Below are 27,795 nucleotides of genomic sequence, written 5' to 3'. Positions count from 1 at the left end.
AGGGGTCCTCTTGTGAGCAAGGAAGGCTCAGCCTTGCTCTCAGGGAGCTTACAACTGGTAGGAGCAGCAGGTTTTAATTAATCACTACACAAATATTTGTTTCACTACTATTGCAATAAGAGCTATAAAGAAAGAGGACACTCCCCCTTTTACTGTGCACTGAACTAAGATTCAGTATGGCTTTCTGCGTGACTGTGGCTATGGACATTCACCCGTCATGGTATTCAGTGTGAGCCCATGTGACAAATTCATCGCAGAGTCTTGTTCGAGGGAGAAAAACTTATATGAGGGAGGAAGGATGAGTTTGGAAGAAGAGACAAAGCCAATCCCCCTGCCCTCTTTTTGCTTAGGCAGCAAAAGGCTCAAAGCTACATTACTTCTGTTCCTGGTAGGTCCAGCCTCACCCTTCCTCTCCCTCTTTTCTGACCGCTCCACCTCTACAGTGTAAATATACGTGCCCCAAGATGTCAAAATCTAAAGGGAAATTGTGGAAAACTATTTCTGGTAGAAGAGAAGATAAAATCATTAAAGGGGTGTTTTGACCCACCTGGTTTATTAAGCAGTCGCGTCTGTCAGGCCAGGGCCCGCCCAGCCTCCCCGGCCGCTGAGCAGGGTGCGGGAGGAGGCTCTATAAATCGGACAGACTGGCGGGCCCCACGCAGGCATCATCTCACAGGTTCCTCCCTGCACTGTGAAGTGGTCACTCTCGCTCTCCCATTCCACAGACAAGAAAAGCGGAGGCTGGGAGAGGTCCTGTGACGTGCCCAGGGCCGCACAGCTTGTAAAAGACCCAGGGCCCTCAGGCTCCAGAGGCAGGGTTCTTAGCCCCTCAGGCCCTGCCTGGGCACAAGGAGACGGGAGAGAACAGCCAGCCCCACCACCTCAGTCACCCACTGGGAACAAAACCTCAAGAAAATCGCTGGTGTGCAGGAGTGGGAGGGTGCCATTTCCCGCCGCAGATGCCTGAGTAGAACTGCTCGGGTCAGGCGCCTGTCGCGCGGCCTCCACGGCCAAATCCGGCGGTTGCGGTTACGTCCACAGACGCGGGGGCGCTTGAGGTTGGGGGAAGGCTGCCGGAGACAAGGTCGGAAGCGCCTAGGTTTAAGCACCCGCGGAGTCGGATCCGCCAACAGGCCATTTTCACACGTAAAACAGACAAGGCGAGGCGCGGGGAGCGGTGAGGGCTGAAATCCCCACGGGGCGCAAGGTCCGAGTCTGGAGATAGCGTTTCCGCCCGGCCGCCCCAGGGCCAGGTCTGAAGGCGCGGGCGTCCGGCGCGCGGCTCTTAACCCTTACGACCCCGTGCGCACCGCGCCGCACAACCGCCGGGAGGGTTCCCGCTGCTGCGGGCCGAAAGGAGGCCACGGCAATCTCCAAAACGGTGGAGAAGGGTGCAGGGGTCACTACGCAGGGCCTGAGTGTGGCGGCCTCGGGGAACCTTGAGTCCCTCCGGCTTCCGGCTTTGGGGGTTGGGGCAGAGGCCCAAGGTCTCCAGGTTCCTAGGCCAGGCGACCTTGGAGGCGCGCACTAACAGGGCGCCAGGGCGGGAGGGGGGGCCCCCGGCCTCCATCGCAGCAGCTGCCGGCGAGAACAAGGCAGGGAGGCGCCGCGCGGTGATGGCACCTCATGCAACATTGATGCCCGGCTGCCGCGCTGCCATCTCCAGGCACCTTGAGCGGAACTGGCCGCCCGGGAGTTTCGGGGCCATCCGCGAGCAGGCTCCGCTGCTCTTGTCCCAGAGGGTGGGCCCTACGCGGGCCGGCCACATCCTGACCCGCTCGCCCATCCCACTGCCCCAGTAGCCGAAGGCTCACACTGAGCTCTTGGGAAGCAGGAACAGGTTCGGCCAATTGCCTTCCCCCAGAGGCTTCACGCGCGATGTTATCTGGCCACCGGACAACGCTGGGGAACCCAACGCCTGAGGGTGTGTGAGAGGCAGTCCCCCAGTTGCCCTCGGCCCTGCCCCTCTATCCCCCTATGGCCACCAGTCAGAGCCAGGCCTGAAAGGCCACCTGTATGGAGGCCCTGGAGTGCGCGTGCTGAGCGCAGGGCTGCCGCTGGAAGGGTGCCGGACAAGGGGCCGCAGACGTGTCTCTTCTCATGGGGTCAGTCGTCCCTGTTCTCACCAGCCCAGCCCCTGAGGAGGAAGAAGGGAAGAATCCCCCAAGCAGGGACATTAGACGGTTGCCCCTCCCCAGCCACCCCATCCCGCCATACACAGAGAGCCCTGCGGTCTGTCCTCAAACCTTCATGGCTGCCAAGCTCGGCACAGCGGACTCTCCCTGCCAACACGCAAGCCCGGCTCCCTTCTGCACACAGTCGGAGCAAAAAAGGGAACGGGTCGATTCTCAACACCGGGCTTGACCATCACCTGGCAGGACCCCGGGAAATTCCGACTAGACCTGGACTAAACCGAAGTGGGCCCAGCCCCTTCACGTGCCAGGTGGGAAACTGAGCCCAGGGAGAGAGCGTGCCAGGGCCAGGCTGAGACCCGTAGCGGCTTCGTCCGCCTGCGGCGGGGCCCCCTCCCGCGAGAGAAGGCCCGGGGCGCACACCCCTTCCCCGGCCCCCTCCCGGGAGCCGCGCCTACCCTAGCCCGCGCCCGGAGAGAGGTTGGGGCCCCTAGGCTGCGGGTCCGAGCACCGCCCCCTCCCCGCTGGCCCTGGCGAGCGCCTCGCTTCCCCTCCCCCCTTCCCGCCTCCCCGGCCGGTGTCCCCGCCTTCCCCGCCGGCGACGGGCGGCGGCGGCGGGAGGAGCGGGCCGAGCCGAGGCATCCCCGACCTTGCGCGCTGGGATGTAGCGAACCAGCTGCAGCAGAAGCAGCGCTCAGAGCGGAGACGGAGCTGGATCCCGGGTCCCGGCCAGAGCCGAAACCTGAGCCAGAGCCCGCCGCGCGCGAGCCCGGAGCCGACGAGCCGCAGACGCACCGCAGCCCGGGTGGGGTAAGAGACGCTGGGCTAGCCGCGCGGGGTCTCCGCGGTGACGGGGTGCAGGGAGGTGGGAACCGAGGCCCGCGCTGTTTGCTCCGGGCGTGAGTGGCTTCCAGCCGGCGGCATGGGACAGAGCGCAACCCGCAGAAGGCAGGCGCCATCGAGGCAGCGCTAGAAGCTCGTCCCTGCGTCCTGAGCACGGTTATAACTGCCGTCGCCGGGCGCTGCTTCATCTAACCTGTGGGCCCATCCCGCGCTTCGGCCCCGGGCAACCCAAGCGAGCAGCAACCTTGGGGACCCAGCCCCGCGAAGGGTGCAGCCCCGGGCGCTGCACGCAGCCCCGCGCAGGCGTCCTGGGGAAAAGGGTCAGCAAGAGGGCTGCCCGCTGCGCCCTCGGATGGGGTCCCTAGCACCAGCGGAAGCTTTGGCCCCTCTCCACCGCCTGGGACTTCGGCCGTAGCTTCGCGTCAAGAGGGTATTTGCCCTAAACGAAACGGCTTCGTTCGTTCGTTCGTTCGTTCGTTCCGGCAGCAATGCCGCACAAAAGCAGCAGACATCGGCCGGAGCCCCGGCTCCCTTCGCCGCCGACCCCGATGTCCCACCGCAGCGCTCGGAGGCGCCCCTGGCCCAGGAAGGCCTGGCCCACGCCCAGAGCTACTCTCGCCCGCCCGCGTCGGGCTTTTCCTTCCCCTACGAGAAACCCTAGTTGCTCTTCGCAAAGTCCAATAAAGACATTCCCGTGGCTCTTCCCGGGTCTGCTTGTTGACGCAGGGTTCCCGAACACACAACCGCTTCTTTAGAGCCGGGTCTCCGAGTTGATACTGACGGGCCTGGAAAACTGCAGCCGACTCTGCCGTGGCAAAGCATGGGCCCCAAGACTGGGATCGCAGAAACGAGAACCTAGGTTGGAGTCCTAATTCCAGGTTTTCCGATTTAGGAATTCCCTGAATCTAAAAATTTTCTGAGTACACTTTTCTGAAAAACTAAGGCCCAGGTATTCTCAGTTCTCCGGATCGTGGCCTCTGACAGCTGCCAGCGCCAGAGCAAGGAAACCGGGTTGCTGTCCACTTGGCCGAGGATGCAGTTATAGGGTATTGGCCAGATGTAGGGCAATGGCAAAGACCACAGGTAGCAGAACAGCAGAGAAAGGGGACTTGCTGTCACCCTGTCCTGCCCCAGGCTGAGACTCTTCATCTTTGGAAAAGAACTGGGCTGGGCATGGACACCAGGCTGCCTGGAGTCTAGGATATAAAGGTGGCATTTGTTGACCTGAGTCAGGCGGAGTGTCTTTTTCCCAGAAAAGCAGCTGTTGGATAGAGGACCTGTGATGCAGCATATATGCTCACCGGTTACGGGAGTGCCCACAGCCACTTTCGTGGCCCTCTCTTCCCCTTGGCTCCGCCACTCTCAGGAACCAGACAGCATCTGGTGGACGCCAGTGAACAATGGACCAGGAAAGCAATGGGCCCTACCAGCCACTGACCCAGCAGCCCACAACCCAGTTCCCTGCTCCCACTGGCACCCAAGGGCTGCGGGTCCTGCCTGAAAACGTCCCAGCCCTCCCCACCTGGGCAAAATGGGGGGGGGGGCGATTGTCAGGAAGACTCGGCCCTTAAAGAATCCACAGAGATCATTTTCAGCCCTACCTGAATACCCCTCCCCGACCTCTCCCCAGTAATTGCTTATGCTCAAAGAAATAAGAGTTTTCATTGGGGAGGGGCTGTTAGGTCAGTCAGAAGGAGGTAGGTGGTCTCGGTGGCACTCCCGAAACTACTTTTTCTCGTTTGAACTTCTCCAAGCCGAAGAGGCTTAGGGACTGGAATGTCCCAGAGAGTCGTGAGTGGCCCTGGGGGCAGGCTATGGTGCATTCCTTCGCTTTTCCTAAAACTTCTTGATGGGGGGGCAAGGATTAGGAGGGCTACCCCATGGGTAGGTGGTAGAATGCCCCTAGGAAGGCCCTCTGACCACCATTCTCACATTAGATTACTGCACCAGTCTTGGGCAGTCTGTTTTGAGGGAGCCAGGACTCACGAAGGATCCCCGTGGTGACTGTTTCGGTCACTTGGCAGTCCAGCCTCCTCTGCTCAGTCCAGCCAGGACCCAAATTTCCTGAAAGTCACAGAATTATTGCTGGCTCTGCGTGGCCTGAGAGGGATGCAGAAGAGGGCACAAGGTGCCAATTCAGTAAGCTCTCTTCCCTCCCCATGTCCCATTCTCCAGGAACCTGGAGGCTGCAGCAGCAGGCAGGGATTGCTGTGTCCCATGTCGGTCATGGGAACTGCAGCACAGTGCTGGTCAAACCTCGCCCAAAGTCACACAGGGGAAACTGAACCTCTGCTCTTACTCCAGAAAGACTGCTATCCTGTATGTGTGTGCGTCTGTGTGTGTATGTGTGGCACCTATGTGTACAAGAAGCCCCCATCCTGATTGGGACAGTGGCCAGTCGGAAAGCATGGCTGGGAGAGAGCAGTGAGAGACAGCATTGAATACCCAGGTTCCTTCTCGAGCCATGCCTGGGATCAGCCACAGCCCCGTCTCTCAATTACTTCCTCTCCCCTGCTAATTCAGTACTGCCCAAATTCAGCAGAATGACTCTCCTGGCCTGTCCCCACTAACCTGAGCCCCTTCTGGGTTTCAAGGCCCCTGGGACCCTGAGCTTCACTGGCAAGGGTGTGAGGACCTTTCCATTCACACAGCAGGCATCAAGTGTTTCAAATAAAGGGGCTGTTGTGGCTGCCTGGAACACTGCCAGAGGCCTGGATCCAGATGGGCACACAGCAGGTGCTCAATAACTGCATTAAATGCATAAACATAAGGGATGCAAGCCCCCCTCAGACCACATAGCTGAAGCTGCAGTCACAGAACAGTACCCACCCACCCCCAATCCATGGACTCTTTTGGCCCTCTGGGAAGTAGGGGACTTGTGACCTTCGAAGCCTCAGGATGCCCACAGGCAGGCTGTCCTTTTCCATGGCTCCACCCAGTGGTGTACCATGCTTCCCACCTTGGCCTGACACTTGGCGGGCTGAGAACACACCTCCTACCCCAGACCAGCCAGCTTTCGTGCCAAACAGCCTGGGTGCCCCGGGACCCAGAGGCCTGGCAGTGTGCACATTGTGCCTGTGAGCCTGGACTCAACACTCCCACATGTGGACGCAGTATGTGTGTGTTGGGTGTACATGGCACACCTGTGTGAGTGTGCACTCTCTAAGGGTGTCTGTATCCAGACCGGCTGGGTGGCACACTGCTGGGGTAAGCAGCTCCAGGGAAGATAGTATGTGAAGGGGCAGCATGTTGCACCACCTGAAAGCTGCTGCCAAAGTTTCAGCCAAGAAATGTGGTAAAGGGGGCTGAGGGTAAACGTCCTTCCCTCATAACCAAGACTAATTAATTTCCTCTCAGGGGCCTCTGAACTTAAAAGAAACTTCCTTTGGGGAGGAAAGGGCGGGAGTCAAGTCATTGAGTCTCCCCATCCCAAATTTAGGAGGCATCCTCTCTCTAGCCTCCGTCTCAGAATGACTGTGGGCCCTCTCCCCATGGCCCAAAGCAGGGGGCCTTGGGCCGAAGCTGAAAGAGTGGGAGGCAGGTCTGGTTGTACCCTGCACTTGGCCCTGCCCAGCAATCCACACCAAGGAGCTCAACCTGGGGCCTGCGTGTTGCCTCAAATGAGGGGCAGGGTGAGAACTCGACATCAGTGCCTGCAGAGCACCCCAACATTGACAGCCTGCGGTATTCTGTCCCAAGCAGAGACCCTGAGGAACAGATAAGGATGCGCTGGGCCTGGAGAGTAGGGAAGGGCTTCTCCCCATAGGCTGCCTCCCAGTGTTGCTCCCTGGGTTGCTGTTTCTGGTGGAGCAGATCAGGTGAGGGGGAAAGAGCAGCCTGGGAGTCCAGCTGTGGCCAGGAGCAGGTCAGGGCAGCACCCTACCGCCACAGCTGTCGCTTGTTTATTCAAGACGCTGAGGTCTCAGGGCCAGTTAACAATTGTTAAGCAAAATCCCTTGACAAAGTTCACTGAAGCGGGAGGACTCAGGGAGGGGACCACCCGTGGGGGTGGGGAGGGTACCTTTGCCTGTGCGCAGCAAGGCCCCACTGGTGCTGCAGCTTAGTTCCCACTGTGTTGGGGAGAAGCTCCGAAGATGGAAGGCCTCGACTGCCAGCCTGGGGTTGGGAGACCAAAGTCATCTGCCCCACCAGGCCTGTGCCTCCAGACCTAAGAAGCTCGAGCATGGCCCCCCACCCCCTCCCTGGGGCAACACTGCCCTGCAGGGGGCAGAACAGACCCCCGTGGCTGCCATGGCCCAGGCCTGGACGGTTTGAAGAGGCCGCTGAAGGTGCAAAGCAGAAGAGGCTGCGGGGGATCTTGGGGTCTCCCGCTGCACTCGCCAGCGGTCTGGAGCCAACAGAAACGTTTTGTCTGATTAGAAGCCATCATTTCTGTCCCAATCCTGGAAAACTGCGATACAGAGGAGGAGGCCTGAGAAGCAGCCTTGGGGGAGAGGGTCCAGGCTAATTAGGAGGCAACATCCGGGGGCCCATTAGAGCGCAGGCTGCTGTCACTCAGCCGGGTTTAGGTCCCAGGAGAAGAGGCAGGGGGAGGAGAGGCCGGCGGCCCTCGATGAGGACCCCGCTGGGAGCTGCGGGAGGGGGCCCCGGGCTCTGCCCCGGCTCTGGGCGCTGGCTCGGAGGCGCCCGCTCGGTGCGATCCTGCTCGGCGAATATTCACTAATCCTGGGACTGTTCTCGCCGGGGACTAGGGACTTCGAGGCGGCCCAGACAGGAGTTGATTCTAAGTGAAACAAGTCATTTGGGAACTGAGGTGGGCACGAGCCGCGCGGGACTTGCAGGCCAGATGCGTTTCTTTTGTGCGGCGGAGGGAGAACTCGGTGTGTCACCGGGGAAGGAGGGAGAGGCACAGCGAGGCCGCGGGGGGCGGGAAGGCGGCGGGAAGGTGGCTGCCGAGGGGGAGGGTGCGGGCGAGGCAGGGAGGGAGGGAGGGCGGCAGAGAGGGCGCGGCGGCGAGGGCGGCTCGGGGCTGGATTCCGCCCGCGCTCCTTCGCTCGCTCGCTCCCTCCCTCCCCAGCCCCCTCCCACCCCGGCCCACCCCACCCACCACCCCTGGCGCAGGGACTGCTGGAACCTGGCGGTGCGCTCTGTCGCTTTAAGACAGACTCTGCCGGCGCCGTCCCGACCCTTAGAAACCGGCCCCGGATCGGGAGCCGGGGCCGGGCAGGCAGCTGAGGCCGAGCTGCACGAGCGCTGCGCGGAGCGCGGGGCCTGGCGCCCGGGCGCGAGAAACCGCCGCCGCAGTCGCCGCCGCCGCCGCCCGCCTGGCCCCGCAGTCCATGGGGCGGGCGCGGCGTCGCTGTGGGCGCGGGCAGCCCCCGGGAGCAGCCGCTTAGGCGCTGAGCTCTTGTCCCCGCAGGTCGCAGCCAGGGCGGCCGGGCGCGCCCAGCCCCGGCGCCTGGAGCGCCCGCCGCGGTCCCCGCCTCTATGGACGCCTTCAAAGGGGGCATGAGCCTGGAGCGGCTGCCGGAGGGGCTCCGGCCACCGCCGCCGCCGCCGCACGACTTGGGGCCCGCCTTCCACCTGGCCCGCGCCGCCGATCCCCGCGAGCCGCTCGAGAACTCCGCCAGCGAGTCGTCCGACACGGAGCTGCCAGGTAAGCGCGGCTCCCCTCGCGGCGCGTACGGAGCCTTCCCAGGCTCAGGGTGCGGGGAACCGGGAACCAGGCCTGGCGCCCGCGCGGCGCTATCAGGACCCCTTCCGCCCCCAAAACTTTGCTTTTCCTGTCCTTGACCTGACGATAAACGCGGAAATTTACACCACCACCACCCCCAAAATTAAACACACCCAAAGGCATTTCTACGATGTCCCCACGCACCAAGAGACCGGCAGACACACGGACCTGCGAGTTGAGAGCAGGACTGACATCCCCTCTAGATCAGGGACAAATAGAACGAAGAAAAAGTTGGTTTCGCGCAACTGGGAACTGAGGGTGCGCTCGCGCGGAGGGAGAGGGGCACATGTAGAAGAAAGGGTGGACGTCGGACGAATAAGTGTCCAGAAAGCTGAGAGGGGGACAGTCAACTGTACATACGGTGGGTGACAGATCGAGGGGGCGAGTCGAGAGAAAACGGGGGTTGACGGGGGGCAGTGTCAAATAAAAGGAAGCCAGAGAGGCAGCGAGGGACAGCGGGCCAAGAGGCCCGCTTGGGCTCCGGGCAGGGCCGGTCGGGACCCTGATCGAGAGATTCGGCTTCCACGTGCGCCGCCGGAGCCGAGAACCGCCAGGCAGCTCAGCCAGGGCTCCGACGCGACTCAGTCACGTCTCTCCGGGCGCTGCCTTTAGGTCCGAGATCGGATTTTTCCCCAGCCAAGAGTGGAGCGGGCCGGTGGGCGTCGCGGGCAAGCGGCACGACTAGTGCCGGGCGGGTCCAGGCTGCCTGGGGCTCTCGCGCCTCCCGCCCTAAATCGGCGCTGCGGTCGAGCTCCTAGTTCCCTGGGCCAGGGGCGCCTCTTCCTGTGTTCATTTCTTAATCCAACACTGAGTGTTTCTCTCCACATTTTTAATCTCTATTTGTTTCTGTTTTGCATCCCTAAGTGACTTTCACTGAGGGGTTTTGTTCGCTTGGTTAAAAAACATCGGACTGTGCTTTTGCTTTTAAAGTTTTAAGCGTGGTCTTTGTTTTTTATTTTTAAAATACATAGTTATAGATTGATTTTTAAAACTAAGTCTATGAGTTGAATTGGCAATTTTAACCTTTTTAATTTAAAAGATTTAATATATTAGATGAATTTCTCTGGAATTTAAAATATCTATTTGAAGCATAATCTGGGAGATTTTTTAAAAGTCAATCCAAAATGGCGAATTTCTCTGAGATTGTCTCAAAACCCATTTTCAGCGGTGTTATTTTGGAGATTTAAATTCTCTAACTATAATGTATGTCTCTTCAATTTAAAAATAATCTCTTCGAATAAACTAATCATTGGAAGGGGGTTAAAAATCTATCTACAACAGTACACTGATTTTTTTTTTAATCCTAGAGAAATAAATGCCTGTGTTCTGCCTGCAGTTTATACACAAACAGGACTGTATTTATTTAGGGGTGTGTTTGCTCCGAGGTTTCACGCCTATTAACCTCCATTTACTCTGTGTTCCTACCTGCCTATTTTTGAGCATTTGTGACCATTTCTGTGTTTTTAGGTATAGAGCTGTGAACTTTTCTGGGCTTCCTGGTTTGTTCTTAAATTATTTTCCTATATGTTTCAATGTTTCTATGACTGCCTGTGTTTTGTGTAGTTTTAATGAGGGGAAAAGAGAAAGAGCCAGTTTACGGGTCACCTAGACAGGGTGGGCTGCAGCGGTTGGGGTTTTCTAAGCCTTGGGACTCGAGGCGGAGAGCTGAGGCCGAGAGCCCGGGGCCTGACCTAGGCCTCCGGCACAGCTCTGGGGAGAGGAAAGCAGAGGGCTGCAGGCCACTGCCTGGCTTTTGTCCCCCAAACACCACTGGCTTTAGGCTGGAAAGATCCTGGCTCAGAAAAGCAGAGACCCCTTAGATTTAGACCTCAAGAATCCACAAAAAAAATTATTTTTAAAAAAGCGCACTTACCGGTGACATCCGCAGCAGCCCCAGAGGCTGAGCCTGAGAGCGGGCTGCAAGGGCAGGCCCTGCGAGAACCCAGGCCCGCGGCTCTGGCTCCTGGTCTTTTCTCCTGGGCACTCCAGACCAAAGGTTCCTACTGACTTGACAACCAGGGACCCGGGGGGCTCTTTCCAATGCCAGGGCCCCTGGCGGGAGGGAGAGCAAGCGCTGACGGCCGGCGCTTCGGCGGAGCCGGGACCGGGTGCCAAAGGGCGTAAGCCCGAGGTGACCGGCTCCCCGTCCCGCCTGCCGCAGAGAAGGAGCGCGGCGGGGAACCCAAAGGGCCGGAGGACAGCGGCGCGGGCGGCGCGGGCTGCGGCGGCGCCGAGGACCCCACCAAAAAGAAGAAGCAGCGGCGGCAACGCACGCACTTCACAAGCCAGCAGCTGCAGGAGCTAGAGGCCACGTTCCAGAGGAACCGGTACCCGGACATGAGCATGCGAGAGGAGATCGCGGTGTGGACCAACCTCACGGAGCCGCGCGTGCGGGTGAGCGCCGGCTGCCTCTGCCGCAGCCCTGGAAAGCCTAGACCCGCGCGCGCAGACTTTCACCCTCTACCCACCCCTCAGACTTCTCCTTCCCTCCGCCGGAGAAGGAACCCCACCCTAGGTTCCGGGTCACCCAGCGGCTGCTAATCCTCCTAACCCCTGATGCCCCTCCAGGCGCCCCAGCCTCCTCTCACCCACATCCTACCGGACCCTCAGCTCTACCACCATCCGGGCCTAAAGACCAGTGGCCCCAGTGGGCTCTCCGAGGCTTGGAGGGCCCAGAGACCACACGGATGTTAGTGGGATACTCTGGGCCCAAGATTCTGGTCAGATGATTCCCAGCCGCTGGGGCCCTCCCCATGTCTTCCCCTGAAAACGAAAGGGAAAGGCAGGTATTGGCTGGCTGCTTCAGAAAAGCCTGTAGGTTACCTGGGTTTGAGGATCCCCAGAACTTCCTAGGGAAGTGGTCCCATCCCATACCCCACCATCCAGAATCTCAGGATATTCCCCACCTGGCTTTCCCCTGGCCATTCAGCCAGACAACAGCTGAGCCCTTCGCCTAATGCCCTTTCCTGTAGGTCAGATCAAATGACGCGGGCTCTGGTGGCCGAGTGGCCCTGCGGCCAGACCCTTTGAGGATGTAAGGTCTCAGACCCAAGACCAGACGCCAACCTTTCTCTCCTCATTCTTTGGTTCCCAAGAAAAGCAAGGCTTTCCCACCAGGGCAGCAGGAGAATCATTTCTTCCCTGAGTGCACAAATATTAAATCAGCTATTGGGAGAAGTTCCCCAGCCAGACCAACTCCCCACCTGGACTGCACTCTCTGCTGAAACTCCAGCCCTCACCCCAACCCAGTCAGGCTGACCAGCCAGGCAGGATGTGGGGTGAGGATACAGCACTCACCAACCCTGCCCTGGTGTACGGTGGTGGGGTGGGGTGGGGGGTGGAATCAGGCAGTGTTAAAGCTGAGGACTGGGGACCAGTGGAAGTTGTGGTGCGGAGTGGGGCAAGCTAGCTTGGAAAACACAGCCCGGGGCTGAAGGAGGGTGGGGGAGGACAGCGGCCCGCGGTGGGGGGATAGGTCGGGATCAGACCAGGAGCTGGGAAAGAAGAGGTTCTTAGCAAATTTTGCAGAGATAGTAGAGGGGGGAACTAGAAAGAAGCTAATAAAAAGGGAAAGGAAATTAAATATTTGCAAATAAATATATTTTGTATATATTTATGTAATAGGAAAGAAATTAAATATTTCAGGGAGAAGCCAAAGGGTCAAGTATTTGAGAAAAGAAAGACACAACTACTTAAGAGAAACAGAGATGGTCAGATATTTGGAAGGAAGGAAATAACTAAGTATTTGGGGAAGATTCAAAAGGATAAAAAAAATGGGGGAGAAAGAAAGAAGAAATTAGAATTATTTAAGGAAAAAGAAAGAGATTCAAATAGCAGGGTGGATCAAACGAAAATAAGCATTTGGGGCAGAGATGAAAATCCCAACATTGCCAATAAAGATGAAAACAGACCATTTGAGGAATGAAAAATAGAAAAATTGGGGGAGCAGGAGGAGCATATGTTTAAGAGAAGAAAATAACTTTAGATTTGAGGGAGAAAAAAGAGAATGGAACATTTAAGATATAGATGGGGATCCGTTTGGGATAGAAAGCAGACGATGGAACGGCCAGGAAAAGAAGGAAAACGAGTATCTGGTAAAACAGAACAGAATCCATATGAGACAACGAAACGGGTTTAATTTGGCAGAAAGGAAAAGATGTGAAAAGGGGGAAGAAAACTGGTATTTTCTGCGGACAGAGAGAAAAGAATCATTACGGGGAGTAAGGCAGAGGCAGAAATAGCCGAGGAAGAAAAGAAACAATCCCGGGGAGAAGGAAGCGGACAGAGGGCTCGGGTGGCGGGGTAAGGAGTGGGCGCCTTCCCCTCCTCAGCAGCCCTGACCCTTCGCCCGCCCCCTCCCCTAGGTCTGGTTCAAAAACCGGCGAGCCAAGTGGCGGAAGCGCGAGCGCAACCAGCAGCTGGACCTGTGCAAGGGTGGCTACGTGCCGCAGTTCAGCGGCTTGGTGCAGCCCTACGAGGACGTGTACGCCGCCGGCTACTCCTACAACAACTGGGCCGCCAAAAGCCTAGCGCCAGCGCCGCTCTCCACCAAGAGCTTCACCTTCTTCAACTCCATGAGCCCGCTGTCGTCACAGTCCATGTTCTCGGCACCCAGCTCCATCTCCTCCATGACCATGCCGTCGAGCATGGGCCCGGGCACCGTGCCCGGCATGCCCAACTCGGGCCTCAACAACATCAATAACCTCACCGGCTCTTCGCTTAACTCGGCCATGTCGCCGGGTGCGTGCCCGTACGGCACGCCTGCCTCGCCCTACAGCGTCTACCGGGACACGTGCAACTCCAGCCTCGCCAGCCTGCGGCTCAAGTCCAAGCAGCACTCGTCGTTCGGCTACGGCGGCCTGCAGGGCCCGGCCTCCGGCCTCAACGCGTGCCAGTATAACAGCTGACCGCCCGGCCCGGCCACGCGCGCCTGCAGCCAGCACCGCGCGGGGATGGGGGCGGCCGTGGAGGACGCACGCGGCGCCTCGGCGCGTCACGGCTCACCGCGCCGCGGGCCTCGCGCCTGCGCAGCCCCCTCTGTCCCAACTTCCCCCATCTCCTGGTTGGTTTTGTGTTTGCTTTTCCGGACCCCACTCTGCCCTCCAAAAAAAAAAAAAAGAATAATAATAATAATAATAATAATCAAAAACAAAAGACGTCGGAAAAAGTGCCGCGAAAAAAAACGGATGAGTTGCAATTTCCCTCGGGATGGCGTGTGTAACGTGTGTTCGCTCCCACGGGCCCCAGCGGGCCACTCCGCGGAGGGGGTGCGGCGCGGTCTGCAAGCCGAGGCGCGGCGGCCGGGAGCGTGAGCGCTCCTAGTCCGCGTTCCCGCGGCGCCGCACCGCGCCTGGATTGGGCGCCACGGGCCGGGTGGGCCGCGCCGGCGAACTCAGCACGCGGAGGCGGGCGGGCCTGGGAGACCAGCGCCTCCCGGACAGGCCTTAGAACCCGCGGCCCTTAAGAACCGCGGCGCCCTCTCCGAGCCGGACCGGGCGGAACGCGCCTTAGCTCGATTCGGATCCGAGTTGGAGCGGGCGCTGGGCCAGGAATGGCATCAGGGGCCCGCCGCGGAGCCGCACAAGGTCCCGGCGTGTCCGGAAGAGCCCCGGTCGGTCCCTGCCCCGGAGCCCTAGTTTACGGCCCAGAGCGGCGGCTGGCGGTGCGGACGTGACCATAGCTCAGCCGCCAGCCTCGGCCCTCTCCTCCGCTCCCGGGCTAGGATGTGTACCCCTCGTCCCAGCGAACAGCCCTCTCCTCCCGTCCTCCGTGCAAGAGTCGAGCCGGGAGAGCGCGGGACGCGGCCAGGGCCCAGCGCCGCGCCCACTTTGCACACCCGCTCTCCGGCCCGCGCCCCTGTTTACAGCGTCCCTGTGTATGTCGGACTGACTATAGAATTATAAATTTGTCTATATCGACTTGTCCATGTACGTCTATTAAACCATAGTCCGAGCGTGCTGACCACCGCCGAGCCGTGACTGCTTCTTTCGGCGGAGAAGGGAAGCGGATCGGAGGGATCTGCGCCACCCGGGGCCCCGCGGGTGGGATAGGAGGAAAGAGCCCAGGCAAGCCCCGCCAGGGCCCCTAACTCTCCACTTCCCCACCACCGTTCCCGACCTGCCCGTGCAGCCGGGCGCCACCGGGAGTCCCGAGTCGCCACTCGGCGCCCGCTGGTGCGCACCCGCTGGGCGGCTCGGTCTACGCACTGCGCGCAGGGCCGCCCTTAGCCGAACCCCAGCCCCTCTCCCGCCCGGATTGTTCAGGCTCTTCCCAGGAGGGGTCAGCGGTAACTTTCGAGGTTTCTAGGACGCTACGCGGCCCCTGGCCTCCCGGAGCCTGAGGTTGCTTTATCTCCCGGGAGCCTGGCCCTGGCGGTTCCGGGAGGAGGGAGCCGGCTGGGTCCGCCAGACTCTAGCAAGGACTTCCCGCCGCCTTTCTGGCCGGTGCCCTGAAGGCGCCGAGATCCCCCACCCCCGCCCCAGGGTCGTGCGGCTGTGCGGGAGAAAGTGTCGATCACACAGAACACGCTTCTCATTTCCCTTCCACCCCAACTTATCCGAGGCTGCCTCCGCCCTCCCTCGGCTTTTGGAAACTACTGAACAAGACCAGCCTGTAAACTGCCTGTAAAATTCTGCTTTCCTTAAGTAAGTCACTTCTAATGGCAAAACAAAATGTTTGCAGCTGCAGCGGGGGAAGAAGGAGGGGTTGGGATTCTGCTTAAGAATCACCTTGTGGCAGGGATTGGCAGTGCCCAGGAGCTGGACCCAGGCAAGCCCTAGCTGGGAGTGGGGCACGGCCACGGGCTGAGTCATGAGCTCAGAACTGGAGAGCCCTGTGCTCACATTCCCAAACCAGGTCAACACTGCCTCTGAGGTCAGGAGTGTTATCCCTATTTTACAGATGATGGGACCCAGGCTCAAAGACACTATGTCACTGGGCCAAGGTCACCCTGAGCCAATAAGTCTTTATATTCCAAAGCCAGGCATCTTTCCATTGGTCTTCTCACCTTCAGATGGGGGGTGAGGTGGGGTTCTCCTTGGAGGATAGCCCAGCCAGACGCCGTGTGACCTGGGGTGTGTGTTGTGAGAGGGACAGAGGCACGCACGCAGGCGGGAGGAGGGAGATGGGGGGAGGGAAGGCTGGGCAAGGGGCTGGAGTCAGACCACCCCTCCCCCAGCAGCTCCAGTTCAGAGCACCGACCCCTCACTCTCTGGAAACATAAACACAATCACATCTGGACACAAGAGTGCCTCCCCCAGCCCCAGCATCTGCCAAGGCCAGGAGGCCCTGGTCTTAGTTGAGGGCAGGAGAGAACTTGAAGGAGGTGGGGGCTGGAGGAAAGTGGAAGGCAGGGAGGGGCTCCTCCAGAAAGTCAGGCCCAGCCCCAGGTGCAAAGGAGGCCGGAGTGGACGCAGCGTGGCTGTGAAGCCACACACCAAGGAGACTGATGGAAGGGCGAAACGGTCCCAGAATGACCCCTCATCCAAGCAGGACCTGGGACCATGGCCAACCAGGTGAGTATCAGACCCCATCTCAGCCCCACCCAGCTCTTCTCCCCAGCTCTTTCGTGGCCCACACAGGAGATTGTGTCCACCCGGTCCAGGCGACACCAGCTGCAGCAATGTGGGGGCACGAGGGCTGGAGGAGATAGGAGTCTCTGAAACCAAGTCCTCTGAGAAAAGGTGGAAAGTCCCAGTTCTGTTCTGCCTAAAGAATACCAGAGTGGGGGTGGGGGAGGGGTGTATCATTCGTTCATTCAACATTTACTGTATTCCTGCTCTTGGCACTGGGGATGGAGCACTAGGAAACAGACACAGTCCCTGCTCTCTTGGACAAGTAAACAAACACGTGTATAATTACAAACTAGGCTGAGTGCTTTTGAGGAAAACAACATGGTGCTGTGATTAAGAAAAAGTGGCAGTCCTACTTTAAACAGGGTGGTCAGGCAAGGCTGCTCTGAGGAGGCAGCTCCACCTCTGTCTTCAGTAGCAAGCACTGACATTTATTGAACCCATGCAGGGTCCCAGGCCCTGTGCTAAGTGCACACTCTTCATTCATGAGCCCCTTTACCTGCACAACAACCTTACGAGGAAAGGTTCCTCATTATCCCTGAGGCCCCTAAGGCTCAGAGAGGTCGGGTCCCTTGGCTGACATCACACAGCAGATTCAATGGAGCAGATTCAACCCAGTTAGTGCTCACTCTGCCCACTGTACAGGGCTGCTCCATGCCAAGCACCATGGGCAAGACAACAGAGGACCGTCAGCCTTGAAGAGACCATAACTTTTGCTGGGACACAGGACTAGCAGCGAAGTAACAGTCAGGCAGATTTGTTCTTACCTCGTCCTGACAGAGCCCCAAAGTGGGCTGCTGGAGATTTAGAGGGCCATGAACTGAGGATAGGAGGGCAAGGAGTCTGGTGCCCACCAGCTGTTTACAGGCACTGTGGGCACCAAAGGAATATGGAGTGAGCCACTGTGTCAACCCCTAGAGTACCTGGTCTTTGAGAGAGAGGGACCAAGTCACCTTTCCTAGCTTTACCACCCCGGCCAGGATGCAGGTCGCTCTGGGCCACAACCACCCTGAGCCAGTTACCAGAGAGGGGCAGGGGGATTCACAGCTGGGAGACCTGCCTCTCGGGGGGCATTGCCCAGGGCTCCAGGCCCCGATGTTGCCCTCCCCTTCCATATGCCTGAGCCTGCAGCTCCCCAGTGAAATCGCAGCAGGGCCTCAGTCCCCGAGAAGGCCAGCATGGGAAACAGGCATGAGGGAGCTTCTATGCACAGAGCCATTTCCTGCCCAATTACTTGGCACTGGCATCCACAGGAACCTCCAGCATTTTGTTTGAGAGCATGGAGGCAGCTGGCAGGGTCTGAGTTACCTAGGGCAACAGATTGAACTTCTCTGAGCCTATTTCCTGTTCTATACAAGGGAATAACGACACCTATGTCACACAGTTGTTAAAGGATTAAATGGAATAATGCATGTAAACTGTTAGTTGTGATGCTGGCATAAAGAAGTGCTTGATAAATGGCTATTATTTTTGGTATTATTAGTAGTAATATGTGCAATGTCCTAGTTTTTCTCTCGAGGACCCCGTTCTCCACTTGCTGCATTAATAGGGCTTCTCGGTCTAAGTATTTCAATAGGTCATTTCTGAAAATGTCATTTGAGGGCTGATTTGGTTTTTCCTCTAGCTTTGCTGGCTGTCATGAATGTGGGTCATGATTGACAGTTCTGCTGTCATGCCTTGGTGCCCCGTCCCCACCCACCCCACTGGTGGAAACTTCCTAGATATGGGTCCCCAGGATCCCAGCACCTTGTCCTGGGGGTCAGTCAGTACAGCATCTCTTCCCACCACCCTCTGTGTGCCAGACCCTGGGAGCTAGAGGAAGGCACAATTCCTGGCATCCACTGAACCTAGTGGGAGAGGCCAATCCATACGGAAGAAACTTAAGCTCAGAAAGCATAAATAGCTCACCTGAAGTTGCACAGCTAATAAGGGACAGAGCTAAGACTTGCACTCAGGCCCTCTGACCAGCGCCCATGCTCCCACCTCCTGTGCTATATAAGGTCTTATCTTTTTCAATCGACATGAGCCACATTTGTAGTCAAGGGGAAAAAAGGAAATAAAAAGTGTAATTCACTTCTTGCGGTGCTTGGGAAAGAGAAAGAAAGTGCAGGAGCCCCAGATGGGCCCTCACCGAGCCCACTGTGTGAGCGCAGTACAGGGCTTGGCCACAGCAGGTACGGAGGCAACAGGGCGGTGGAGCAGCAGGAGGGGGCGGTTCTCAAATCCAAACTCCTGTTGCATTCAGTGTTACTGGATGGTGTAACCCTGGATGGGTGTTTGAGTCTCTGCCTTCCCCGGGAAGCCCCCCAGCCCTCCTCCTAGCCCTGCTGGCTCCTGTTTCCTTATGCCTCTCACTCAGGAGCCCACTTGTCACCCTCCTCTGTTGCTTTTTCAGTCCCTGGATCTTGGCTACTGACAGGCTGGTGTTGCCCCGGGCGGGTGCCCACCTATCAAGTGGTCACAGGGCCCCCAAGTGACATGGCAGCAGAGGCCCAGCCTGGTCGGAGGGGCTCCAGGACCATGAATCAGGCAGAGGAGCAGGGTCAGGGTGCAGGAAGCCGCACGGGGTGGAGGCAGAGAGCAAGATGGCCTTCATGCAGGACAAAAGCTGCTCTGGCTGCCTCAGTCACAGGGCCATAGGTTTTGCTCTGTGCTGGCCCCTGATTCACACTTTACATGATTCATTTCTCTTATCAGCATCATTTTATAGATGGGGAAACTGAGGCTCGGGGAGGTCATGTAGTCCATAGGCACGCAGCTGTAGGGACTCGGACCCTAGCCTGACCGACCGCAGAGCCCCCAGGCGCTGCCTCCTGGAGACCGGGCACAGCAGCCAAGCAGCACTGCTGCAGTCACAGAGAGCACAAATGGTGAACGCATTAACCAAGAGCAGACAGCAACACTTGGCAAAATGTGTGCACAGAATAGGCGATCAATAAATGTTTGCTGAATAAAAGAATCAACGGGCTACCTTCCCTCACTTCCACACACAACAAAACGTATCTTGGCCCTTCCTCCCTCTCTACTTTCTTCTTTCTTCTCCCCTTCCTCCTCCACTCACTTGTTCCCTGCTCTCAGCAAAGGAAGCTCCCAGCACTGCTTTTAAAAGTGTGCCCATATCTATGCCCCTGTGTCAAGAGGCTGGGGTCCAGGATTCCCAAGGGCTGAGCCTGCTACCAGAGCTGGCCCACTGTCCTCCCCTCTTACCCTTCCAACCCGCTGCCCCTTGAGGCCCCCGTGATAGTAACCCCACATGGCTCACCCCCGTTCTCCATCCTCTATGCAGCAGCATACCATGAATGCTTCTTTACTGAATTCCATGTATACTATGTGACCAGGGAGAGCAACCCGTGGTAGATGGCTTTTCTCTATAAATTTAGTATGAAAATTAAAGAATAGATTTGCCATTGCCTTTATTGAGCTCCTGTCAAAAAACTAAACGAGGGAGGTAGCATTTTCATTCTTATACATGCACAGAGAAGTTTCTGGATGCACAAGAAGCGTTAACCAGGTGATCACCATGAATGGTGTGTGCCGTGCACTCAGCACCAGTCTTGGTGACTCTGGATCTTGGGTGCTGAGCTCAGTACCTCGGCTGCCTTTGAGTGGTGGCAAATAAGGGATGTTTCTTTCATTCAACCTTTCCACATTTTTTTTCCACCATCTACATACATCACTTTTGTAATGATGAAATAAAACAATAAATAGTATTTTAAAATGACAAGAACTTGACATCTGCAGGAGAAAGAGGATTTCTGCCCACAGGGACCCTATCCTCACCTGAGGGGTCCTGCCATCACCAGCCTTGGACTTAGCCTCTTTGGGGGGTTGGGTTGTGTCAGCTGTCAGGTCACCCTTACAGAAGATTTTTTTTTTCAGAAATGGATTTTTTTTTGTTTTTAAACAAGTTCTTTATATGGATGTCAAACTAGTAGATGCCAATAGGAATGCTGAGGGAGGAGAGAGGAGAATAATTTATAATGATCTGTCTTTTATTGCTAGATAAAGAGAGCTGAGCACTCAGAAAGGGTTCTCAGCCCCTGCCCGTGTTCACTCTTGTCTCGCCCATGCCCCACACTCCCAAGCCTCTAATTCAGCCTATTTGCACTCCTCCCTCACCTCACACACACACGCACACACACTCACACTGCAGCCAGCATGATCATGGAATCTTTATTAAAGGGGTCCAAATTACGAATGTTTTACTACACTCCTAAAAATAGTCATGCTTACTTAGCCTGTTTAATAAGCACTAAGCACACCATTTCTAATTTTTCTGCCTGAGTAAACTAAAACATCATTCCAGAAATACATTTTCACTGAAACAAGAAGGCTTGTTTTTTCCTTCTTCGTTCATACGCTTTTCTCCCTCTTTTCCTATCCTACTTTCCTTCTCTGTCCACTCCCTGGGTCCCCTCAGCTCCCCATCCCGACTCATTTTTTAAGTTTGAAAGCATAAAAGGGAAAGTAACTGTAATTTGGATTTGGCTTTCACACAAAATAGACCAATTTTTTTAAGTGTTGGTAATTTGTCCCAAAAATGGATATAGGGAGTTGGACTGGAAAGGCTTTGAAGAAGGGGGTTTTATGAGTGGAAAAAAAGGCCTGAATGTGCGGGAATGTTGGCTGCACCTCCCCTCCATGCCAGGGACCGTGTGGACATGTGTGATAATTACAGCTAATAGCACCATTATTGCCATTATCACATTATACTATTATTATTCATCAGAATCAGACAAAGCTTATTAACCCATTTAATTGAACCAACAGCTTAGCATCGCAGTGACTTCACGGAAAGTGTTTGGCCAACCCTCCGGGGCACTGCAGCCACAAAGCACCGGCCACTGCAGGGCCTGCCAGGCTGTGGTGGGGCCCAGCCAGGGCTCCCGCAAACTGTTCCCACCTGCAGCCTGTCTGGGAACTTTCCAAGACACTCTGGGATGGATGCTCAGCCCCCACCTGAACTTCAGCCTCTCCTGCACACATGCTCACATGGGCACATGCACACACCTCTCTCCCGTCAGGTAAACCTGATTTAATAAAGGATCCCCCCAATCCAGACTCACTGTGACCAATGATCCCTCCTCCATTCCCCAAATTCCCCTGCATGCCTACTGAGTCACCAAGGCTGATTCTGAGTATACAGCATGCGCTATTCGTGGTGAACACCTGGCTCCTCCCAAACCCGGTGCCAACTCCACAAAGCCCTGCTCTCCCCTAGTCCAGAGCCCAGGGCGCGGCACTGAGCCCTCCCAAGCCCCCGGGCTCACAGAGCCTCACCCAGCCCCTCAAGGCACGGAGGCCCATTAAGCCGAGGCTGGAGCAGGCGCCTGGAGGAGGTACTGCCTCTCTCCCTGTCCCCCGAGCCCCGCGGAGTCTAGTCCTTGAGCTGGGCTCTTCCTAGGGCACAACCCCCCATCAAGGAGCCCGAGTTTCCCTCCCTGTGCGAAAGTCCCTGGACCTACCTGCTTCTCAGGGTTTTCTACAAGGGTCTGATGAACCCTGGACGTGACCAGGTTTTCAGGTGCTGAGGCCCCGAGGGGCTTCCAGGTGGACTGTTGCTTCAGAGGCACGAAAGTGTCCTCCGTCACCTCACTGACCCACTACGTCTGGAGCATTCCTGAGTGAGGACGTCCTTTCTCAGTCAACAAGTCCAGCCTTCCTCCCTCTGGACTCCCCACGGTGCCCTTGTCGGGCAGGCCCCTGTTTGCACTGCCCTAAGTGCACAGGGGCACCTGTTCCTCATACTCCTGCCAATATTGGGTCTCGTCTATCATCTTTGCCATTTGAAAGAGAAAAAACATCTCTTTGCCATTTTGTGTGTGTCGTTTTATTTTTTTATTTCCCTTTTTCTTTTCTTTTTTTAAAATACAGTGCACGTATGCACTGTTCTGCAATGGGCTTTTCCCACCTGGCAATTTTTTCACTTCTTTTCTGCTCACTCATGCAAGGGTCAGGGAAAAAGCCATGGACTCGGGCCGAGAGCCTCTTGGGCGGCTCTCTTTGGTGCCCACAGCTCCCACCCTTGCGGAATGAGTTAGCTGTGGGTAGACAGAGGGCCTGAAAGGAGTGACTACAACGTCGTCGCCACTACAGAGGCCAATCTTCTGGCTGGGAGACAAGGCTGGCGTGTCTGTCCGCTGAGCCCTGCTCGGGCCTGCTGCGTGCCTTCGCCTGCCAGCCAAGCCTCCGTGCGGGCCTGCATTGGCGAAACCCGGGGAAGGCAGCATCTAAGCCAAACCCCTCTTTCTGCCCAGGCTGTAATTTCCTGATTAGGCGCCACAGCCACCGCCCCATCTGCACACACTGATTGCTTCCTGCTGTCATCTCCATCTCTGTGGCTCTGGGGGCTCCAGGGCCAAGCCAGGAGCCACTGGGCCAGCCGACTTCAGTCTCCACCGGACAGGGAGAAGGGGCCAGGGAGCTGGCAAACCGAGGCCCACCAGAGGGGGCGTCCTCCACCTCCCAGAGCCAGGCCTTGCTCAGAAGGGAATCGGGGCTAGATTTTTAAAATTCAAGGAAGTACTTTGATAAGCACAAGGTTGCTCTGAGGCAGCAGAGCAGAGGCGTGAATGTGTCGCCTGCATTCATACACTGACTCTACCCTTTAAAGATGATCTTGGCCAAGCGACAGTCTCTCTGAGTGCCAATTTGCACACCTATAAAATGGGAATAACTCTCTGGATGATTGTTGCACAGCAGAATTAGCAAAGTGTTAAAGATCCCAATGTGATTGTGAATCCTGGTTCTTCCCTTCTTAGTTGTGCAACCTTGGCTATATTACATCTCTTATTCAAACCTCAGTTTACCACCTATTAAATGGGAATCATGAAAATACCTAAGAATGTTGTCACAAGACTCAAATCATGTATGTGAAGGTATCTCATAAACAGAAATGCTGGCAAAACAGAAGGTGGGATCTCCCCAGGCATCAGAGAGGACTTGGGCTGCTCCTTTGGAGTCCAGGCCTGGCCTCTGCTTGGATTCTGCAGTCTCTGCCCCTCAGTACATCTTGAGGAGGTCTTTTTACCTCAGGCCCCATCCCAGGCAGAGAAGTCTCGGTGGGCAGGGCGGGAGGGGATCAGGGAACAGTCGTCCTCCCGGGATGCTGCCCTGTGGGGCAGGGAGGTGCAGCAGCTACCTCTGCTGTGAGACTTCTTCCGTCTCCAGTTTCCCCAGGTTGGGGGCAATCCCCAAGTTCTTTCATCCAGGGATTTTAGGGTCTTTATCCTCCTCTTGTCTCTTCCAAACGTCCCTTTTGAAACTTTAGCGTTATTTAGCGAAGAACCAGTCACACTTGGTGCCGCCCCCTCCTGGGGTACTTCACCTGGAGCCTATGCTCCTAGCTGGGCACTTGGTGCACGGTTGGTAAAGGCCTCTTAATATCCACAATTTCTAGCCTAAAAGGCCTCTATTACACAGGGTCATCTTTTATGTAACCTAAATATAGGTTAGGTTATAACTTCACGTGGTCTAATCTGTTCATGGGGTTCCATTAAAAAAAGAAGAGGCACAATGCAGCAGTAAAGTCATTTTTAAATAATTCCAATCACTGCTTGCCTCTCTCAAGAAATATCAAAGGGGATCCAATTCTGAACTCAAATGGACTCTTAGAATCTTCATTCCCCCTTTCCAGGTCTCAGGGCTCTAGCTTGTCTCCAGAAATCTCCAGCTCTCAGTACTCATCATTTACTTCCTTCTTTCTTTCCTAGCCCCAGATCTTTATTATGCAAATTAGCCGAGCTTCTTTGACCTCTTAGTTTCCTCTGTTTCCCCATTACTCTGATTCACCACCATGAAGGGGAACCAGGAGCTGGCCCAGGAAGCTCCCATCCTGACTGTCTACCCTTCCCCTAATGCTGCATCACAACTAGCCTACAATAAAACCAGCCAAAGATAGGACTTGCAGAAGGTAAGGCAGGTGGTTGACCAAGCACAGACAATTCCTCTGAGCAGTTTGGAGAAATGTGGGGATGCTCATTTGTTGAAAAATCTTGACCCATTACACTTAGCCCCTTTCCCCCAGTTACAACCCCTGTGACCAGAATCAGCAACAATCACCTCTCCTTTTTAAGTAGCCTAGTTAGGAATTCAGAGCTCTCTTCAGAAGCCAGTGGGACAACGGGGCAGGTCTAGGCACTTTGTAGCCTGGGACAGAGACCAAAACAGTAGAGACACCAGCGGGAGCAAAGCCTGACCTGATGAAGGGCATTTGTGTTAGGAGGAGTCCTGTCTCACTTGCACATGAAGAAAACATCAAGGTGTGCAGTTTCCAGCCTCTTGGATTTCCAGGCACTATAGGAATACATAGGATATTTATATTCTCAGTTGCTGTCTGGATTCCCATAATATAGGGACTGCTTCCTGCTGGGGGAATCAACATACAGTTAAAATAAAAAAAAGAAAGAAATTCAGACACCTTCCAAACACCTCTAGTTTAGACTCCAGATCCCTCCCATGGGAGCTGGGAGAGGGCCTGGTGGGACCAGGGGAAGACTCAAGACCGGGGCTCCTGTATCCTACGGTATCCCTCACACCACTAAGACAGAAGGAGGGAGATCAACGAGCTGTTTGGGGACAGCCTTGCTGGATCCCAGGGCTGAGGGGTGGGGAGGAGCATTCTGCTTTTGCACAGCCGGGCCTGGGCAAGCAGAGTCACTTCTGCCCAAGGCAAATCCATCGAAGGTCCTGGCCAAGCCTGTTTGAGTTGGTGAGAGCCCAAGTGGGAATTCCAATCTGCCAGTGTTTGCTCTGTAGGCAAATGGAGCCAAACAGAAATGCTGTTTTGGGACTTTGTGCCAAATATCCATTGGCTTGTTCTGCCAGCAGCATCGGGCCAGCCCTCTGTACGTCACTCTCCCAGTTCTCTGTTCTGTGACAGCCTGTACTTGGGCCCTTAAAGGTAGGTTGCCCTCCCACATAGCATTCCGGTGGCTGGAACCTGGGGCAGCCCTACTGGGCCCAGGCCCCAGGCCTTCCAGGTCTGACGCATGGTTTGCCCATCCGACCAGCTCCATCTGAGGAGCCAGCTCACACCCACTTCTGCAGGTTCCTGACCTCTGCTTCCTGCTCTCAGCTCCACACTCTCCTCAATTTGGGCCCAGTCAGGATGAGAGCCCTCGCTCTCAGCCCCTAGTCAGCACACCCCACTGCAGCTGGCTGACGCAGAGGTAGAGCACTGACAGCCGAGAAGCATGAGCCACGAGCTGACCACATCCTTGCCCATGTATTCTTTATTTGGTCCTGGTCTTTTATCATCCCATTTCTCACAACAAATAGCTAAGGCTTAGAAAGACCAGATACCTTGCCAAAGGCCACCTGGTTAAGGAACTCAGGTCTCCTGATTCTAAAACAGAGGCACTTCTACTTTGCTCACCTTGAGACAGACTTTTAAATCCTTTGCTCATTCCCAGATGCAAGTCCCAGGATTCCTGATGGCAGCAAGTGGATGTGTTTTAATATTCCCTGAACACCGCTGGCACACCCAGAATAGCAGGCCACACTGTCTGCGATGCCCAAGCCCTGAGAGGTGAATTGGAGCCATTGCCCAAGGCCTGCCTGCCCTGCTAACTGGGCTGCAGTCACCAGAGCCCCTGGCAGTCCGTTTGCCTGAGCATGGGGCTACGAGCCTGCAGTCTTCTCCTTCGCAGATGGGCACTACATACCCAAGGCCCCGAGCCTCTCCCCTGCCAAGAGGGGCATAGACACCCTACCTACCTTAGGCCCTCCCAAGGCATTGGGACAGAGTTCTCACCACCCCTGAAAAAGCTAAGTTATATTCCCTGCCCTCCGAGGGTTCTCCCACATTGGGGTGATGAGCAAGCCTTCCTGGCATCATTTTCACAGTCCTCGATTTGGCAGTTCAGGCCTGAGACTATGTGAGAACATTTACAAATGGAAATGATTTGAGTTTCTTTCTGAATTCAACCAATTATTGTCACTTCTTCAGGGAAACATTCTCTCATCCATTCTGGTTAGATTACTCTCTCCCCTACACAGTTGGGAGCTCCAAGAAACCCAGGGCTGAGTTGTTGGGTTCTCATCACAGAACCTCTAGCCCCCACACAGCTCAGGAAATAGTGGCTGATGCATGGATGAAAGAACAAGAGACTCTTGGGGTGTCAAATTCATTATAACTTGTTAAAACCCACATGCACATTCCCCAGTCTTGTCTGGGACAGCTTCATTAAGAGCCATTGCTGATTTCTGGAATTCTCTGGCAGAGCCCCCGTCTCCATAGCCCACTGCCACCCCACACCTACCTTGTCAGCTGCTGGGCCACATGTCCTAGTCCTGGCCCCGCTACAATATTCATAGCTCTTCCAGCCCCTACGAGGACTTCTAGCTAAGTGGGGGCCCCGGGAGAGCCTGGCACCTCCGTCTAACGTAGAGGTACGTCTGGGCCCTGGCCTGGCCTGGGGAAGAGCCTCATCATCACCCTTTCCTGTGACCAAGATTTGGTGAAGGGCAGGGACAGGGACAATCTGGCCCCAGGCCTGCCTCCAGCCAGAAGAACAGCAAGCTCCCCCTTGCCCTTGTCCTGTGGCCTCAGGGATGCCATCATCCTGGCCTGGGGCCACATACCCATCCACAGGACCCTTCTGTCTAGCCACTCTCAACTCTCTGCCTACCTGACTCCCCAGTGTGGGGCTGGGGCCCTTCTGTCCTCAGCTGTCAGTGCCACTCCTTTACCCTAGTCTGCCCAGAACCTGCCTTCCCCTCTGTCTGAGGGAGCAACACCAAGATGACAGGCCTCAGGCATGCTCCCCACAGCAGGAGCAGAGGGGGTATTGCCAGGCCTCAGCATGCCAATCTGGAGTCTGTAGGCAGCTCCGTCGTGCCTGGACCACAGTGGTGCCAGGACCTTGGCAGCTCTGGCACTCCATTTAGCCAAGGATGCTGCAGAAAGTGCCACCTTTGAAGTGAAGAGTACTAACTAACCATAAAAGGGGAAGCAACCCAAAGTCCCTGAGGCTGTAGCTCCCCTGGCCTGTGTGAGGAGCCCAAACATGGCCAAGAGATCATTTCAAGCCAGTGGCTGGGCTGGCAGGTCCACTCGGTGCTCCATGCCATACTGTGGGATTTGTCTGTTACTATTCTTCTTGGGGCACCACAACCATTCTGAGAAGACTTCCAAGAGGGGTCTCCATGGCAGTGGGTGCACATAGAGATGTAGATCTGCCAGGTGTAGGAATGCCCACACATATTAGCTCCTACAGACACCCCAAGATCAGTAGGGCCACACTAGCTCAAAGGGGCCATGCATTTTTGGGGGGGTATTGGAGGTCCTTCTTGGGGATGTTCTGTCCTGGTGGTCTGGCCCAGCCAGTCCTCCGGTTGCTTGTCCAGGAGCCCAGTGGGCGCTTGCTGCTGGAGTCGAGGGAGGCTAGGGCTAGTATGGTCCCAAGGCTGCGACATCTGATAAGGGTGAATCTTGAGGTTCCCCTTTCTCCCCACTTCTTAGGTCTGGCTGGTTACGTGGGGGCAAGGGGGTAGGAGGATCTTAGAGAATCAGATTTCATGGGCACCTACCCAGGCCCCATCTCAAGATGCC

At 56.4% G+C, this 27,795-nt stretch overlaps 1 protein-coding gene and 1 long non-coding RNA gene across 2 annotated transcripts in view; one reads left to right on the top strand and one right to left on the bottom strand.

Annotated features, from left to right (window-relative positions):
• The window catches only part of LOC143664979 (uncharacterized), a 420,148-nt gene extending 417,578 nt beyond the window's left edge, over nt 1-2,570 (bottom strand). Inside the window, exons 1-3 of the long non-coding RNA XR_013166694.1 lie at nt 2,247-2,570; nt 1,815-2,137; nt 548-1,070 (exon numbers count right to left, since the gene is read on the bottom strand). This is a non-coding gene — a long non-coding RNA (uncharacterized LOC143664979). The remainder of the gene's footprint in view (nt 1-547; nt 1,071-1,814; nt 2,138-2,246) is intronic.
• Nucleotides 2,571-8,396: 5,826 nt separating this feature from the next.
• On the top strand, nt 8,397-14,623 carry PITX1 (paired like homeodomain 1). The gene is made up of 3 exons (XM_077138506.1): nt 8,397-8,592; nt 10,832-11,064; nt 13,035-14,623. Exons 1-3 carry the CDS (start codon nt 8,424-8,426, stop codon nt 13,575-13,577), a joined length of 945 nt encoding a protein of 314 aa, XP_076994621.1. The 5' UTR covers nt 8,397-8,423; the 3' UTR covers nt 13,578-14,623.
• Nucleotides 14,624-27,795: the final 13,172 nt, after the last annotated feature.

The sequence above is a fragment of the Tamandua tetradactyla genome, chromosome 20, assembly GCF_023851605.1.
Source record: "Tamandua tetradactyla isolate mTamTet1 chromosome 20, mTamTet1.pri, whole genome shotgun sequence".
Taxonomy (NCBI): domain Eukaryota; kingdom Metazoa; phylum Chordata; class Mammalia; order Pilosa; family Myrmecophagidae; genus Tamandua; species Tamandua tetradactyla.
Note: the sequence above shows the minus strand (reverse complement) of the source record. Positions and strands in the feature narration are given on the sequence as shown.